Source organism: Manis pentadactyla, chromosome 2 (genome assembly GCF_030020395.1).
Source record: "Manis pentadactyla isolate mManPen7 chromosome 2, mManPen7.hap1, whole genome shotgun sequence".
NCBI lineage: Eukaryota > Metazoa > Chordata > Mammalia > Pholidota > Manidae > Manis > Manis pentadactyla.
Genome location: NC_080020.1, coordinates 202,098,716 through 202,115,971, shown reverse-complemented (window position 1 = coordinate 202,115,971; position 17,256 = coordinate 202,098,716). Strand labels below are relative to the sequence as shown.

The 17,256-nt window shown below is 54.3% G+C and overlaps 1 protein-coding gene across 2 annotated transcripts; it reads left to right on the top strand.

Moving 5' to 3' along the window:
• Nucleotides 1-6,471: 6,471 nt before the first annotated feature.
• PKDCC (protein kinase domain containing, cytoplasmic) lies at nt 6,472-15,790 on the top strand. Of its 2 annotated transcripts, none has more exons than XM_036925580.2 (7): nt 6,472-7,293; nt 11,365-11,487; nt 12,036-12,307; nt 12,909-12,988; nt 13,244-13,351; nt 14,512-14,748; nt 14,881-15,790. In XM_036925580.2, exons 1-7 carry the CDS (start codon nt 6,655-6,657, stop codon nt 14,964-14,966), a joined length of 1,545 nt encoding a protein of 514 aa, XP_036781475.2. In that variant the 5' UTR covers nt 6,472-6,654; the 3' UTR covers nt 14,967-15,790. The 2 variants fall into 2 exon arrangements, with proteins under 2 accessions (XP_036781475.2, XP_036781477.2); XM_036925582.2 differs by having other exon boundaries at nt 6,474-7,293; nt 14,512-14,685.
• The last annotated feature ends 1,466 nt before the right edge of the window (nt 15,791-17,256 follow it).

The following is a 17,256-nucleotide window of genomic DNA, read 5'->3' as shown; positions in this document are numbered from 1 at the left end:
TTTTGTGCTTTTTGGAATTTTTCAAATAATTAGTTTAATTCCATGCAGACTTCCAGAGTCTCATTAACCCTTTGTAAACCATTAACCATTTGTAAAATGGCTCCTGGTTTGGTCGTTCTCCCCTGCAGGAATAGGGAAGGAAAGAATGACTTACAGTGTCCACTGGGGTCTCTGAAAAACCCTTGTTGGGGGTTTATTCTCAGCTCCTGAGTCTGTGGTTTCCGCATGGATGTGTGTGTCATGGGGTGTCTTCTCAATGAGCCTCCTTCTACCTCTGCCTCCTCTCATCACCACTCCCTGCCCCAGCAGGGCCTGCACCTGCTCTTTTAAGGCTCAAATATCATCAGACACCATCTTTGAAGCAGGATTGCAGAGCTGAGCTTGGAAAGACTGACCTTGGGACTCTTATAGCTGAATTAGCACAGCACAGCCCAACCCATGAACCACACTCCATACAGGACAGAAGATGGAAGAACACAAGTTCTTCAGTCACAGCACCTGTGTCCAAAACCCAGCTCTGCCACACATTTCCTAACCTGTCAATTTTCTCATCTGAAAAATTGGAGATAATAATGTATGTATCTCCTAGAGGTTTTAAGTGAGTTAAGTGATGATAAAAAGCACTTAATAAGTGTATCTATCATTAGCATTAATAAGAATAATAAAGTAATATATCTGTATGGCCAAACTTGGTTGCTTGATGGCAAAAATAACTCTAATGCACCCCCATCTTGGTTCCCACTGGTGGCATTTATTTGCCTCTCTGCCTCTCCTTGACTGAAATTTTCTTTTTCCTCCCGTAACAATAACTAAGAGAAGACCTGAATCAGGGCCTGAGTCACTGCTTCTGATTTCATGGCATTCTGCTCTGCCACTCAGGATTTGTGTGCCATTCAATAGATACCTTAATCTTATGAGCCTCAATTCACTCATCTATAAAATGGGGGTAATAACACGGACTTCACAGGATGCGTCAAGAGGCTAGACGATTCCTGGTGCACAGGCTTTCAGGACATGACAGCTCTTCATCAGGGTTCCAGGCCGGGGTCAGCTCTTTCCTGCCTGCCCACCCACTCCACCCTACCCTCCAGACCCTCCACAGTCTCCTTTGTATTAGTCCCTGATGGTTTAGGGTGCATCTTGCCAATTATACCAAAGTCTCCTGAGGGCAGAGGCAGAGCCAAGGCCTCCTTAACTGTAAGGAGCAGTCTTCCTCCTGGGCCTGAGGCCAGACCAACCCCCAGGGGCAGCGGGAAAAATGAGAGAATTGTCAGCCCTCCAGAGGTCCAAAACCAGGTGCACAAACTCAACTGCCCTCTTCCTTCCTCTTTTCTCTCCACTTTTCAAACCACAGCCCTGAGGCTGCTTGAAAAGAACTGGTTCTTTCTGTACCACCATGGCCTAAAAGAAAAGTTGCCCCATTGATTCAGGGTGCATTTGGCTTGTTCAGAGATGGTAGAAGGGTTAGATCTAATCACCCAGCCTCTAGGCTACCATCCCCATCTTTCTCCCATGCAAAGGCCTTCAGACAAAGACTATGGTCTCCCTTCCACTCCCCTCTGCTGCCAGACTCCATCCATGACCCACTGATTCGCTGACCACCTCTCCTTCCTTCTCTCTGCTTCTCCATCTGCTCGGGGAACAGAGACCCTGGGCTTCAGCCCTCAGTGTTCCCCTTCCCATAGAGGGTCTTCAGGACAGTCTCTCAGATCTAGGCCAGGTCCAACACCAAGGCAGCCCCCTGCTCCTTTTCCCCAGGTGATGGCTCTAAACAGGTACTACCTTTCTGCCGTCTCGGTCCTCAGCCCCACCTACCCCCCAGCTCCTCCAATCCAATGATACAGTGAAGGAAGAAGACACATCTCAGCCAGCCAGGAAAGGGAGAGAAAGACGCTGTCATAGAGCATCACTCTGGTTGGGTGAGGCTGAGGAGGAGGGAGGAAACAAGAACCCAGTCCGGACACGGAGCCTGAGAGGGACACTCTGGACCACAGACCCGGAAGGCCAGATAGAAAGACCAGCCGGGCAATGAGAGCTTCAAGGACCCACAGAGCCTTTGGTTTCTGGGGTCCTAGAGGGCCTTACCCTATGACAGGGTCATGGAGCCAAAGTGGCTCATGTTCCCATCTGGAGACCCACAGAGAGGAACTAAGCTCTTTTCCAGAAACGGTGGAAAGATCTCTCCCAAGCCACAGCTTTTGTCTGTCTTTGCCTGACGACCCTTCTTGGGATTCAGAGGGTTTTGTCTCTGTCTCCCTGTTTCTGCATCTTTGTCTATCTTGTCTCCTCTCTCCTTCCCTCTCTGCTTCCCATCTCTGTCTCAGATCATTCCTGGGGACTCTGCCCTGGGGCTCCCGCTCACCAGTGTGTAGGAAACCTGACCTTCATCATCTGGTTTTTATATTTTGGAAACGTCAGCTTCACTTCCTACCTGAGGGAAGTGGGGGGTGGGGAAGCAGCTGCCTGGCTCCCCCTCTTTCCCTCCCCCCCCCACCTTTTTCTGAACCCCTCACTTGCCCAGCTCCTTGCCCCAGGGAGGATAGAGCTGAGGTCTTTCCTGCTGTCCTCACTGAGGCATCAGGAATCAGGCCCTGACTCACAGTCTTCCCTCCACAGCTCTCCACTGAGTTGGGGAGGCAGTGAGACCTCTGCTGATCCACCGCTGGTTTGCTGATTTGGGAAAAAGTGAAAATTCCAGGCACAGAGAAAGCCCAGGAGGCTGAAAGATTTCACCAGTGGAAACCAGAATGGAAAGTAAAGTCATTTCTGCCTCTAGGCAGAGTTACAGCCAACCAAGTCGTCTAACATGTTGTTGCAGATGTTTGTGCAAAATTATTATTAATACTAGCAATAGATTACACATACTGAGTACTCTTCCTGTGCCAACAAAGATTTTCTATGTCTTTGCATTTCATCTACTCAACAACTTTATGCAGTAGGTACTATTATTACCTCCCATTTTCTTGATGAGAAAACTAATACACAGAGAAGTTAACTAACTTGCCCAAAGTAACTCAGCTAATGAGATCTGAACCCGGGTTTCTCTGACTCCAAATCCCAAGCTCCTTACATCAGGGTTTCCAAGACCTGAGAAATATATTTTGTACATTTCTTTTTAAAGGAAATGCATCCACAGAGCTCTGAAAACATACCTTCAAGTTCTTAGTGACCCACCTTCTCCAGCTGGAGGAGCCTTGTCTGTAACTTTCTGGAAGACCTTGAAGAACCAGCTAGCAGAGATTGTGTGGAAAGGCTAGAAGAGGGCATTTCAGGAAGAAGGAACAACAGGGAGGGCAACGTGGGAAAGTGCCGGTGAGGGCTGCAAGTCAGGAGGCAGTGGCAGCCCACCAGGGGCATGGAAAGAGGGAACAGGGTGAGGTGTTCTGGGTCCAGCTCACAGAGGCCTACATGCCAGCTCAGTTTGTCCTCCAGGCTTTTGAGCAGGAGAGTAATACTCCAAAGAGGTGTTTGGGACCTGGGCTGGTGGGAAAAGGTAGACAGTAAAGAGGGCTGCTGAGAGGCTGGTATTATGATCCTGGCAGCCTAGGATGATCTGACAAAACATACAGAAGAATTGTCTCTAAAAGACATTTCCCAGGAAGTCTAGCACTTTGAAGTCTGGGCCATCTGCCTCCTTCATGAGGTTTGCTATACAAGTTAGTGTTCCGGTCGGGTAGGGATATAGTAGAAAGAAGGAGGGGCCGCACAACAGTTTATCTGTAGTTACTGACCCTTCACACCAGCAAACACTCTGGTCTGAGGCTGCTGTGGCCCTGAGTGAGCACTGGAAGAGAACTCTATGTGAACACAGCACTCAGAACTCCGAGCTGGGCACTGGCCTGAGGACTCTGGCCTAGGCAGCCCAGACAAAGGGCCCTGCCAGGTCTTGGGATGCCGTGGGTGGGCCAACTGTAGATCTGGAGGCTGAAGCAGCAGTTCTGTGTCTTTTTCAATTCTCTGAAATGATGATTCCTCTCCCTGGGTGGCTAAAAAAAAAAGCAAAATTTGGTCAAGAACTCAGGAACCCCCAATTTAGAATTCTAATCCGTTCAAAAAGTTCAATCCCTTTTTTCCAGAGGCCAAAAACCTATTTTCATCAAAGACTGTATATGTCTGTGTGTCTGAGCTGGTGAGGGAGACAGAGTGGGTGTGAGAAGGAAAGTTGAAATGCCTTTGTTCCTGTGTGTGAGGCTACCGTTCCAAGGGCTTACGTGCGTGTGTGTGTCATGTGTACATGCATGCTGCTTTCTCAGGCCCCTGTGTGCCCTGAAGTTTCAAACCATAACAGAAACACTGAAGCTTGGCAAAGATATCACAGGAATAATTATCTAATTTCAGAACATGTTATTATAATACCTACATGATGTGTAACAAACTAACAATGTTCAAGTTACATTCACTGACTCTGAGTTACAGATCCACAATGCCAAGCCCTACCTCAGAGGCTTCTCCAAGACCCTAGGCAGAGCTGGCCCTAAAAAAAGAAGTGCTTTAAGGAATATTACCCCCACAACAGCTTCCTCATGGATTGGGAGGTCTGGCCAGGTAGTTTAAGGAGATGGCTGGAAGGGAGCAGAGCCTAGCTTGGAATAGCAACTCTGTTCCTCCCAGAATCCCCATTTGCTCCCAGTAGAGGAGCCCCTGGAACTGGTAAGGAAACAGCCATACTGGGGTCCCTGAGGCAGACAGGCTTTCCCTGACCCCACTGTGGGCCAGGGGGCCTCGTGAGCAGCACAGCTCCGCTCCTCCAGGGGGGCTGGATTGGACTGAGGCTGAGTGTGAGGGGAGTGTTTGCTGTTTGCTGCCGGTCCCTGTTGACTTTAGCCAGTAGCTCTGTTTACAAACCCAGGTTGGTTTTCCCAGCACAGTTAATTAGACCAAAGACATCTGGTGTGAGGGCTAGGGAGGGCACCTGCTCAGAGCATTCACCCCGCACCCAGCAGCCATGGGCTAGCGCAGAGCAGAGCAGCTAAGCAGGACCAGGCCGAACTCTACCAAACCCAAGGTTCTCAGGAGAATCGTGGCTTCTCTCACTCTGCTTTTCCCATGTTTGCTGAGTTAAACTGTAGGCCTACTCTCTGAGTCTTAGGGGACCCCAGGAGTCAAGGCTGGATGGAATTCACAGTGGAATCACAAGCTGGAGAGCAAGGACGCAGGCCTCTGCCCTTACACATCCAAAAGAACCAGACAAAGGTTCCTGGACCCTCTCTCATCCCAGTGACAGCATTCTCTAAGAACGTGGTACCCCTTCAGCCCCCAGCAGGAAAATCTCTCCTCCCTGGACAACCACTGGAGAGGAAGCTTTGCCGCTACCTCCTCCACCTCCCTTGCTCCTCACCAGCCAATCTCTGACCCTGGGGGGAAGAAAGAGATTAACCAGTCCAGGACCAGAAGGCGGTAGGAAGGTGCCCAGGAAGGTCAGAGGATCTAAGTGGACAGTTCCAGGGCTGTGGGGAAAGTGGAGGGCTGGGTTGGGGAGGGGCAGCGGCTTATCTCTCCCAGGAGGAGGGAGCTCACTGCAAACAGCTAATGCACTGGCGTGTGAAAGCCCCTCAATTAGCACTAATGATGCAATCAGGGAGGGAGGAGGAGGAACCAGAAAGCCTGACAGAGTCAGCACCAATTTACACACACGCTACACACTCCCATCCTCGGACACAGTGGTCCTTTCAGACACTCCAGTGCACGCACTCCGCAGACTAGTCCGGCCCACGCACGTCCGTGGGTACAACTGTATTCTTTGCACAAACTACTAGTGTACATATGGTTAGTGATCTGCTGGAGCTAGCGTCTAACTGCGGGGATAACGGCGGGAAGGTTTCGATTCTGGGCTTCGGGGACAACGGAAACCCCGAATCTCCGAAAAATTCATGATTATTCCTCTTATCCCAGAGTTCCCTTCCCACGCGCCCTCGCAGGTGCCAGCCCCTCCGCGTACGCCACCCCGGATACTCCACCTACGAACCCGCGACTGGGCGAGGAGCCGCCACCTCCAGCCCACCCGCGGGAGACGGGACCCAGTCTGCCCCGAGGCCCAGGGTCCCAGGGAGGGCGCTCTGGGATCACACAGATCCCCAGCACCCTGGGTCCAGCCAGCTGCTCGTCTCCTCCGGAGCCCGTTCATCTTCCCCATGCCGCCCGTCCGGCTGCGTTATCCTCCTTTCGGTCCCGTTATCCCGCAGCCCCGGCCCCGTTATCCGACCCCGCGGTGGGCCGCTGCTCTCCCCTCCCCCTCCTTCACCCGAGTTCTGAGGGCCCCGGGCTGGGCAGGGCCGGAGCCGCCTCCGCGCCGCTTCCCAGGCCCGGACGGCCGCGGGAGGAGGTCCCGCTGTCAGTCAGCGGGGAAGGCCGGGCCGGGCGGCCGGAGGGGGCGGTGCCGAGGACGGGCTCAGGCCGGGAGCTGGGAGGCGGAGGCGGAGGCGTAGGGGGCGGGGGCGGCTCCGGGCCTTATAAGCAGCGGGGGCAGGGCGGGAGAGAGGCAAGTGTCAGGCCGATGTGCCGCCCGCCAGGGGCAGCGGTCGGGGCCGCCGGGGCCATGCACGAGGGCTGGGCAGGGGGCCGGCTGGGCGCGGAGCGGAGCCGCCTCGGAGCCTGAGCCTCCCGGGGCCCGGCCGGGGAGCCTCGCGGGGCCGGCCGGCCGGGGGGAGGGGAGCGATGCGGCGCCGGCGGGCGGCGGTAGCCGCGGGTTTCTGCGCCTCCTTCCTGCTCGGCTCCGTCCTCAACGTGCTCTTCGCACCGGGGTCGGAGCCGCCGCAGCCAGGCCAGTCCCCCGGGCCCTCGCTAGCCCCGGGCCCGGGCCGTCGCGGGGGCCGCGGGGAGCTGGCCCGGCAGATCCGAGCGCGCTACGAGGAGGTGCAGCGCTATTCCCGCGGGGGCCCCGGGCCCGGGGCTGGCCGACCGGAGCGGCGGCGCCTGATGGACCTGGCTCCGCGCGGACCGGGCCTTCAGCGTCCCCGGCCCCCGCGGGCCCGGCCCCTGCCCGACGGCGCCCCTGGCTGGCCCCCTGCTCCCGGGCCGGGCTCTCCCGGCCCGGGCCCGCACCTGGGCTGCGCCGCACTCCGCAACGTGTCCGGCGCCCAGTACGTGGGCTCGGGCTACACCAAGGCCGTGTACCGGGTCCGCCTGCCTGGAGGCGCCGCGGTGGCGCTCAAGGCGGTGGACTTAAGCGGCCACGATCTGGGCAGCTGCGTGCGAGAGTTCGGGGCACGGAGGGGCTGCTATCGCCTGGCGGCCCACAAGCTGCTCAAGGAAATGGTGCTGCTGGAGCGGCTGCGGCACCCCAACGTGCTGCAGGTATGAGGGTGGGGGTGCGGGAGTGAGGGTGCTGACTGGACGTGCCCAGTCACTAGCTAGAAGAGTCTTATAAAGAAACACAGCCCCAATGATTGTGCCCAAGTTAAGCTAGGAACAGAACCCAGACCATTGCCCCTATACCACCCTGCTTCCCACTCCTCAGGTGGGCGTCCCTTTATAGAGGAACTTCTGGGTTTCTCAGCTTCCACACCATATCCCTTGAAGACAGGCCAAGACAGAGGGAGCCAAAATTTGAGGTGAGGGTGGGGTCGGTTAGGACTTAGGACCTGCTTCTTCTGGCTGGAACTAGAGTGTTCAGCACCAGGGAAATGACCTCACGCCAAGACACTGAACAGGTCAGCCCTCAGGCTCCCAGTTGCTGCGGTAGAGTCCCATTTCTTGAAGGAATCTGAACCCCACTTTCTCAACTTCCAAACAAGTGACTTGCCTGGCTTTGAAGATGGGATGGGACAGCAGTGGAGTTGGGAAGGGCTAGAAAGAGACCCTGTGTCAGGCTTGATTCCCAGAGAATAGCCCCACACCCTTCCCACCCAGAAGCCACTGGAAGGGCTGGAGAAGATTGAGTAGTAGGCCAGAAAATGCACTGCCCTTTCCAGAAGTGACCCTAGAGTTCTCCAGGCCTTAAAGAAGGCCCTTGAACTATTGGGGAAGTGTCAGGGTCTTAACTCAGTGCTCAGGGGGCAGGCTGAGGGCCTGAGGGTGTGAATGTCACATTATGTAAGCAAATGTGAAGAAGAGGGTAGAAGATTGAGACTAGATGCCCAGGTTCCTGCTAAATGGGACTCTGTCTCTCCTGTTCACCGAGGGGCAGATAGGTGACCCCGCATTGTTCCCTGCAGACTAGATGAAGAAAGTGGGTCTCTGCCTGTGCCAGCATTGCCCTAACTCACCCACTTCCTCCTCTCCCACAGCTCTCCGTCCTTGAGTCTGCCCTAGGATTAGACGAACTGTTCCCTTTGCACATGTCTGAGCAGACTGAGAGGGGAATCCCTGACTGCTCTTGGCCAGTGAGCATAGGGTGTGTGCAGACTCCCCAACGGAGGAAACCTGCCTACATCTTCCACCTCCAAGTCTACTCAAAATAACCTGTCTGCACCCAGCAGAACTGACCAGAAATCCAGGGATACTTCCCTCCTTTCCTTGGAAGTGAGGTGGACCCTAGGCCTCGCTGGGATTGCAGAACAGGAGAGATTGGCCAGAGAGCCATTTATACTCTAGCTGGCTCCCAGTCTCCCCAGGATACCCCAATTGTGGTCAGACACTTTTGAGGCCCAGAACTTGTTGCAGAAGCTTGGGCAGAACCAACAGTTGTGGGAGGTTATACCCGGTTGCACGGCTGACGCTGTGTATGGAGTGTCAGGGAGTGAGCATCTGGTTACGTGGCCATTCTAACTGGGAGGATCTTATTCTCATCACTTCCCAGGGGCTGTTGGGAAGGTTTTTGGAAATCTTGGGGTGTTGGCCAGATTGTGAGGCAGCGGAGAAGGTTTTGAGTGACTTAGCAGGACATTAAGTGTGAGTTAATTGGCTCAATATCCACTTAACAGGTTTGAGGTTCTATGTACTTTACTGTCATGTAAGGAACTTCTCACACCCAAGGTAACCCATCCAAACTTCCTGAAGAGTATCTAGCCAATTGTCCCCACACATCACAGATGTGTCCTTCAGTTTAATGTTAGGCTCCCAGCCCAATTCTGAAGACATCAAAGAAAAAAAGTGGATAGTTTTCACCCATTCCCTCACTAGGTCTGTCTAGGGTTGGTTATGTCACTCTTACAGGGTCGGAGATGGGTTAGTTGCCCTAGGGCACGAGCGTTATAAGGTGGGGAGGGTCTCACAGCCTTTCTGTCTGGGAGAAGGTGAAAAGCTACCATTCCTAGGGGGCAGGGGTCTGTTATTGTGAGTTTAGCTACTGCTTTGAGGGTGGTTCTCCCCCATTTATCCCCTGACCCCAAGGCCAGTGTCCCACTGGCTTCTTCAGCAATGCCACCACTTCTGCCAGGGAGGCCTGTTGTGGGGTGTTCTTGCTCAAGAGGCTTCAGTACAGGTGTGCTGGGAACTAGAAATAATGCTGTGCTAATACCTCTTAATTGTTTAAAATTTCAAAACCATTTGACGGTTTGCTGAACTGGGGAGGAGCCAAAGAACATTTTGTAGCATTCCTGTTCCCCCACGCTGCCTAAGGCCCCCTCCCAACTCTCTGGTAGCCTCAGAGTTGGTGCTGTGGGTTCTAATAGAAAACACCCAGGCCAGCATGTCCCACTGGGCACCTCCCACCACTTGCTCTGGTCTCTGGGGACTGCCCAGGTGCCATCTCTCCATCCATCTTCTGTGACCCCCTCCCCAACCCACGTCTGACACACACACTCCCTCACATGATAGATGCCTCTAAAGCCCAGGTTTAAAGGGCACAAGGGTCCTCCCTCTCCTCCACCTCCGTCTGCCCAGGCCTCAGGCTTCAGATGGGGGCCCCCAGCATGTTGGGCCCAGTTTCTGGCCCTGCTAGAGTATATTTCATCTCCCAAACAAAGATGCGACTGAAATGCTCAGCCTCTCACTTCCTGCGGGGGTGGGGTGGGGGTGGGGGTAATGGTATCTTTTTATTTTTTCCTGAGGAGTGTTGATTAATACCTCGTTAACAGCGCATTTAACGACCTCCGGGTGTTTAATAACCTTCAGAAGTTTCCCACAAAGGCTCAGACTCTGGGCAAGAAAATGAGAATCAGGCCCCAGGGCTGCTCCCCTTACCTTCCCCCCACCCCCCACAACCCTGCCAGGGTCTGGGGCCTCCCTGGGCTGATGTGGGGATGGGGATGGAAGGTGGTGACAGAGGGAAGGAGAGGGCACCTGGGACTGCTCCCTGATTCCCCCAAGGCACAGCCCTGGTGATCTGATGGCGGACACTGAGTTGTGCCTTCCCCCGTGCCAGCAGGACTGGGACTCAGAGTGGGAGCTGGAAGGGCCATTCTGGAAGGGAAGGGGTATGGGGTAGTCTGGAGTGGAGCTGGGAAAGCTGTGAATGATGGCAGGAAGGGTGACAGTATGCAGGGCCATCTAGCCCGTGGGCTTAGCTCCCCAGCCACACCTCCCCCCAACCCCTCATCCTGCAGCTCTCCCCTCTCCCTACCCTGGCCTGGACCCCTGGCCTTTGTGTTCCTACCCCACAGGGTGCAGGGTGTTTTGAGCACTGTCTGACCCCAAGGTGATGTGCAGTGTGGCAGGAAAGGCCAGGAGAAATAAGGCTCTCTGTGGATACTGGTCTAGGTGTTAGTGACAGTCAGGCTGTGCCTCCTGGAAGGCCCTGGCCAGCTAAGCTATATCAAGACTCTCCCCTAGATAATGTGGAGGGTCTGGATATAGCTCCCCAAAGAACTGATCTTCCCCAGGAACCTTGTCTTACTGTTACATCCTCTGATGCAAGGGAGCCCCCCCTCCACTCCTCACCCCTGCCCACCAAGTATGAAGAGAACACCCAAGGATGCACCCCTTACTTTGTTCTTGCACTTCTACCAATCCCAAAGGAGCTTGCTTTTCCTCCCACAAGACCCAAGCGGAGAAAGAACGAAGCTGCCAGAAAGAGGAACTGATAAGGAATAAACAAGGACTGGAGCAGGGGAGGAAGTATAACGACTGTTGGCTGGCTTGTCAACTAGCAAACAGTATCCTTGGAAAGAACCAGGCTTTGGAATCAGAATGGTGTAAATTTGAATCCTAGCTCCTACATTTATGAGCTGTGTGACCTGATGCAAGTAACTTAACTTCTCTGAGTTGGCTTCCTCATCTGTATATTAGAGTTAATAATGGCACCTACTAGTTTAATGTTATTTTAAGAACTGAGTCATGCATTAAAATACTTAGCACAGTGCCTGGCACATGATTAGCTCATGGTGGCCAGGCTTTCCAGGCAACACCACTGTTCTCCTCTGGCCTGAGCTGAAGCAAAAGCCTAGAGACGGGCGGAGGTCGGAGTGAGGGGGCATCTGACAGCCCAGCGCTTCTCTTTCCCCACCCCTACCCTGTGACCTAACGGCTGCCTCGGGCCTCCCCCAGCTCTATGGCTACTGCTACCAGGACAGCGAGGACATCCCAGACACCCTGACCACCATCACGGAGCTGGGAGCCCCCGTGGAAATGATCCAGCTGCTGCAGGCTTCTTGGGACGACCGATTCCGAGTGAGCAGGGAGGAGGGCCCGGGCCCAAGACTCCTTGCTGGGATGGTTCTCCCTTAGAAGGCCAGTCCCCCAGAGCAGCTTCAGTTCCTCCTCAGTCAGGGGAGAGGGTGGGAAGGACAGAGCTAAGCTGACTCAGCCATTAGCCAGAGGGTTAAAAAAAGCAAGATATAGAGGACCCTGACATTTCTGTGCTCTTGCCGCACACACAGCCTCGGCTGCAGGAGGGCCGGTGTCCCAGGACTAGAAAAGAGCTTAAGGTCATCTTCACCCTTTCTCTATTTCCATACACTGAACTAAAACCACACTCAAGATGCAACTTCAGGAGGAGATTTATGATCCCCAGACTCACCTGCTGTCCACTTACATGTCATTTGTAGTGTCAGGCCAGCCAAGGGAAAAAAAATCACTGGGTTGCTCTGTAAGGCCCCTTAGTGAGCACTGGGACCTTTAAGAGAAAAGCCTACCCCCAGCTAAGTCAGGAGCCCCAGGAGTGCCCCAGGACCCCTCACAGGGGAGAAGCAGTGAGCCATCTTGTGTCTGCTCCCCAGATCTGCCTGAGCTTGGGCCGCCTTCTCCACCACCTGGCCCACTCCCCACTGGGCTCTGTCACTCTGTTGGACTTCCGCCCTCGACAGTTTGTACTGGTGGACAGCGAGCTGAAGGTGACAGATCTGGATGACGCACGTGTGGAGGAGACGCCATGTGCAAGCAGTGCTGACTGCATACTCGAGTTTCCAGCCAGGAACTTCACCCTGCCCTGCTCAGCCCAGGGCTGGTGTGAGGGCATGAACGAGAAGCGCAACCTCTACAATGCCTACAGGTGACCTCCACCCCCACTCAACAAGGCCAGCCAAGGAGTGTGGGCCCAGGAGGGTACGGTGGGGCAGAGAGGCAACATGGAGTTCAGGCCAGCCAGGGCGGGGTTGCTCAGCCTTGACCAATGGTGTAGCAGGGGCGAGAAAGGCTTCCACCCAGTCAGGAAGAGAACATTCAGGCTCCTGCTGATGAGGCTAAAAATAGCTCCAAGGAGTCTGGGTGAGAGGGTAGCAGCTGGAGGCTTCTTAAAATAGTATCAGACTCAGAGCCTAGGGCCAGTAAGGTTGGCAGTGCCCCTTCCTCTCCTGGTTTCAGGTCTGGAAGCTCTTCACTGGGCCCAGCCATGGGGCTGCTCTGACACTGGTCAACCAAGGGTATAATGGGGGACTGAGGGCAGGGAGGTCCTGGGGATAGATGAGGAAAACAGACCTCAGAGTCAGTTCGGGAAGATGTTAGCTGTGCCTTTAGGATGTACCCAAAGCCCTCCTTTCCTGAGTCGGACTAGGCTCCATGACCAGATTGGGAATTCTGTCCCAGGTTGGGGTAGGTAAAGGGTGTGTCCCCGAAGGCTGGACCACTGAGCCCTCGGTTTCTCTCTGGCCCAGGTTTTTCTTCACATACCTCCTGCCCCACAGTGCCCCACCCTCACTACGGTCTCTGCTGGACGGCATCGTTAATGCCACAGGTGAACTCTCCAGGGCCCATCTGCTTCCCATCACCATGCCCCTCCCCCAGTGGGCACGTGGACAGGAATGACCCAGGACAGCACATGATCCAGAAACCATCATTGCCCCAAATGGCATTCTGCGGCAGACCCTGTCCCCAGTGCGCCCACCATCTGGGCCCAGGCTTCAGAGGGAGAGAGGGGAAGGTGGCTGGCTGCCTGCCTTAGGGAGGACATGAGTTCACGCCCCTCTCACAGTCCCGCTGTACTCTGCAGGAGAGCTCACCTGGGGGGTGGATGAGACCCTAGCCCAGCTGGAGAAGGTGCTGCACCTATACCGGAGCGGGCAGTATTTGCAGAACTCCACAGCAGCCAGCAGAGCTGGTGAGTGGCCCCAGTAGGGTCCCAGGGCCTGGGGAGGTGGGGAGCAGGTCAGAGGTTGAGTGATGCCCCTAAATGGGGTAAGTGGCTCATCCTCCCTGTATGGGTCATTTGGAGTGGGGCAGAGACTTCTGACTGTTTAGCCTTCCCTTGAGGGTCTCTTCTCTGCCTGAGCTAGAACAACTATAATTCTGCCTTGAACTGGAGGTGGGCACGGAGAACCCTCCACTGGGTGGTTCCAAACCCCAGTATGTACTGACTGACCTTGAGCAGGTGGCTTACACCATGAGCCTCACTTGCTTCATCTGTGAATTGGGTTCAGTATTACCTGCCTCAAAAAATTCTTATGGGGATTTAATGCCAGGTGAAATGTGTGAGAGCAATTAACTCAGTCCCTCTTACATAACTGGAACACAATACATGTTTGCTTCTCTTTCCTTCTTCTATCCTGGGGTTAGGAGGGCTGCTGGAGGTGGAGGAAGGCTCCACACTGAAACTAGTCAAGACTGCCAGGCTGAATTCTAACTGCTGCTGATGGGCTGTGGTCCACTAAGGCCCTCGGGTTTAGCATAGTTGGCAGGGGTTGAGGGGTGGGCAGACTCCGTATTCAAGGAGCTCTGGCCAGGCTTAGGGGTGGGAGAGCCCTCGTTAGCCCTGTAAATAAAGTTTAACGAGGTGAACAATGGCTGGCTCTGTCCCTTAGGACGCTGTTTATGGGGCTATAAATCACAGCCAGCCCTGGACTTTGGTCTAGCCCCTGGTAGAAAAAGGAGGCAGGAGGGCGGGGTAGCCAGAGGCCCGGGGCTTCTGCATTATCAGTCCAGAGCTGGGGCTTACTGGGCAGCCGGAAAGCCTCAGGTGAACAGGCCTGCAGCTGAGCAGCTTCCTGAGAGAGGAGATTTCAGGGCCTTTGGGGGCTCTTTCTGTATATTGACTGGGGAGATCTGAACCTTCTCCCACTTTCTCCCCAAACATTCTCATTGTGGATTCCCAAAAGGTAATTTTTGTTCCACGTTCATTTGCATGCCTCTTCAAAAATCCCTGACTGTGATCCAGTTTAAGGAGTTTGCTTACCCTCCTTTCCCCAAGGCCAGCAGGAAGTGGCCCCAGCTCTTACCCTGGGCACACAGAACTCTCTTTTGAGCCCCATTCCTAACCCACAGAGTACCGGCACCTCCCAGGCAGCACCATCCCCCAGGAAGACTACCGCTGCTGGCCATCCTACCACCACGGGAGCTGCCTTCTTTCAGTGTTCAATCTGGCTGAGGCTGTGGACGTCTGCGAGAGCCATGCCCAGTGCCGGGCCTTTGTGGTCACCAACCAGACCACCTGGACAGGTGAGCCAGTGAGAAAGGACATCCTGCGGGAGATAACTGTTCTTGACCAGAAGAGATTGACAGGTAGTGTCCCCCATAAGAAGCCAGAGATAAGAGGCAAGTGTATGTGTCCTCCAGGCAGTTGCATTAGGAAGAGTGGCCCTGCCTCCAGGGAGAGAAACACCCAGTCCTGTTACCTCTCACCTCTACCCTCAGGTCGGCAGCTGGTCTTTTTCAAGATGGGATGGAGCCACATGGTCCCTGATCCCAACAAGACCACATATGTGAGGGCCTCTGGCTGATCCGAGGACTCAGCTGACAAGCTGGCCGTCGCCGCCGGCTGGGCTGCCTATGGACAGAGTGACTTGCACTCGCAGCTCTGCATGTCACTTTGGAACACCTGCAGCCAAGGTGACATCCCAGGCAGACTGAGGTGACCAGGACAATGTGCAATAATGCCAAATGTTAAAATGTGAGTTTACCAGTCTAGGTATGGGACTGCTGGCTCCAGGGCCAGGAATCATGGGTGCTGACTGCCTCGCCAACCCTCTGGGTTGCCAGCAAGGCTCCAGCTGGGCTCCCCACTGGGGGCTCTACCCCTCACTGGGACAGTTCGGTGGGCAACCCATCACTGTGTTCCTAGTGTGAGAATGTAGCCAAAGCCCCCGGCTGCTGCTGCTGTCGCACATGCCACAGCCTGGCAGGGGCTGCGTGGGGACAATCGGTCACGGGGTGTTTTCCCAGCCGAGCTCCGGACAGGAGACTTGACCCGGATGCTCTGGGAAGTGGGTGATTCTGTACCAGGGGAGGCTGCCTCTGGCCAAGTGATGGGAAGTGCCCATCGGCCATGCAGGGGCAGGAACAGGGGAGCACACATGGTATGAGCCAAGACGTGGGGTGGAGGAGCAGGTTGCGGTTTGAGCCAGGACCTGGGGCAGGGGTGGGGCCGGGGTCTTTCTGCCTCATTTGCTTTCAGTGAAAGCCGCAAAGCAACCAAAACCAGCCTGTCCCCCCTCCTGGAGTTTGTATATCCAGAAGCTTTTGTACTTCTTGTTTGTTAAAATGTTTATTTTTGTAAAAAAAAAAAAAAAAATCAATCAATTAATAAAATGACATTTCACGGCAAGGACTTTGCCCAGGTCACTGTGGGCTCACTTACTTGTCCTCAGTTATGTCTTTGGTGTATGTTTATAGCAGAGACAGTGTGTCATGAGGGATGACCTTTGGGGGAGTAACATCTAAACACTGAAGTTGGCAAAATGTGTTTTTAGGCCTTGCTTCCATGGTGCCCACCTCCCTCCCTGACCCTCCACATCCAAGTCCTGGCAAAAGATGTGAGGGATTCCTTCTTCCTCTAAAGAGGTTCGCATTTTAATGAATACCCACCAGCTTCTTATGTACAAAGCCTTTACTCAAAGGACTGAGTCCTAATGGTGGGATGTCAGCCACGTCAGGAGACCCCAGGCAACCTGCAGCTGGGTCATCGTTAACTTCCATACAGGGTTGGGCCTGGCCATCATCTCCATTGCTCACCACACAGTAAGGAGCACTTTTCTTTTGCTGAACCTTTCTCTGAGCAACAAATGTATGTGAAGTGGAGCGAAAAGAAGGTCTATGGAAAGACCAGCCCCATCTTCCTGAGTCTTAGGAGGGAGGGTCTAGCAGGGGAAGACCCAAGTGTATGGAAGCCCAGAACAAAAATGAAGACCAAGGGTTTAAGATCACACTGAGGCCAGAGAGAACCCCAGCATGGATGTAAGTCTTCTAACTTGAAACTCCACAGTTTCTCTCCTGTACACCATTCTGCTTCTAGAATATTCTCAAAGTGTGCAAACCTTTGAGAGCTTTAAAAAGAATAATCAAACTTTAACTCAGAACCCAATTTCTCCTCAACAGATGTGGTTGGTGTAATTTCTCACATACATACAAGATGCCCTTGTAGTTCTAACTTACTGAGGACCTGATGTGAGCTGTGGTGTCCCCATCATGGATGCTGCTCAGACCCTCAAGGTTGCACCTCACCACCACCACACTCAATGCACACATGCCCCATCTTGCTTCCGACTACTTAGATGTGGTGGCTTTGGTGGGGCAGGGAGGGTCAGAGCCTGCACATCATGACACGGTGCGGCCCAGCCAGCTCCTGGCTGGGCTACCAGCCTTGGTCCCCACCCTTCAAAGGAGGACTTCAGCTTTCATCAGCCTCCAGACCCCCTTCCTCAGCTGAATCCATGGACTACAACACGTGTAGCCTGCCCCAGGCCATCCAGTGCTAGCGTTGGCGCTGCCCTCTGTTACTCTCCAGCTGCCAACAAATCTGTGGGGCTCTGAGGGCAGGAGGAGCCATGTCACCATGCTGGGCCGAGACTGGAAGGTCTGCAGGGTCTGTGCAGCTCAGAGGGAAATGACCTCGACTACAGTCAGCGGAGAGGCCCCCAAGGGCCCAGAAACTACATAACTCAGGGACAAAGGAGATGGCTGCAGATGAATCAAACACTGCTTTCTGGGCTTCTAGGAGTTTCCAAGTGAGGGTTCACTGGGCCACAGAGAAGGCCAGGCTCTGATGTCTGTGAAGTACAACTGTCATTCCAG

Bases quoted from the DNA above. Each gene is read 5' to 3' on its own strand.
- PKDCC (XM_036925580.2), top strand. From the start codon at position 6,655: ATGCGGCGCCGGCGGGCGGCGGTAGCCGCGGGTTTCTGCGCCTCCTTC. The intron at 11,488-12,035 runs GTGAGCAGGGAG...TCTGCTCCCCAG, and splicing joins CTTGGGACGACCGATTCCGA to ATCTGCCTGAGCTTGGGCCG. The intron at 13,352-14,511 runs GTGAGTGGCCCC...CCTAACCCACAG, and splicing joins CACAGCAGCCAGCAGAGCTG to AGTACCGGCACCTCCCAGGC.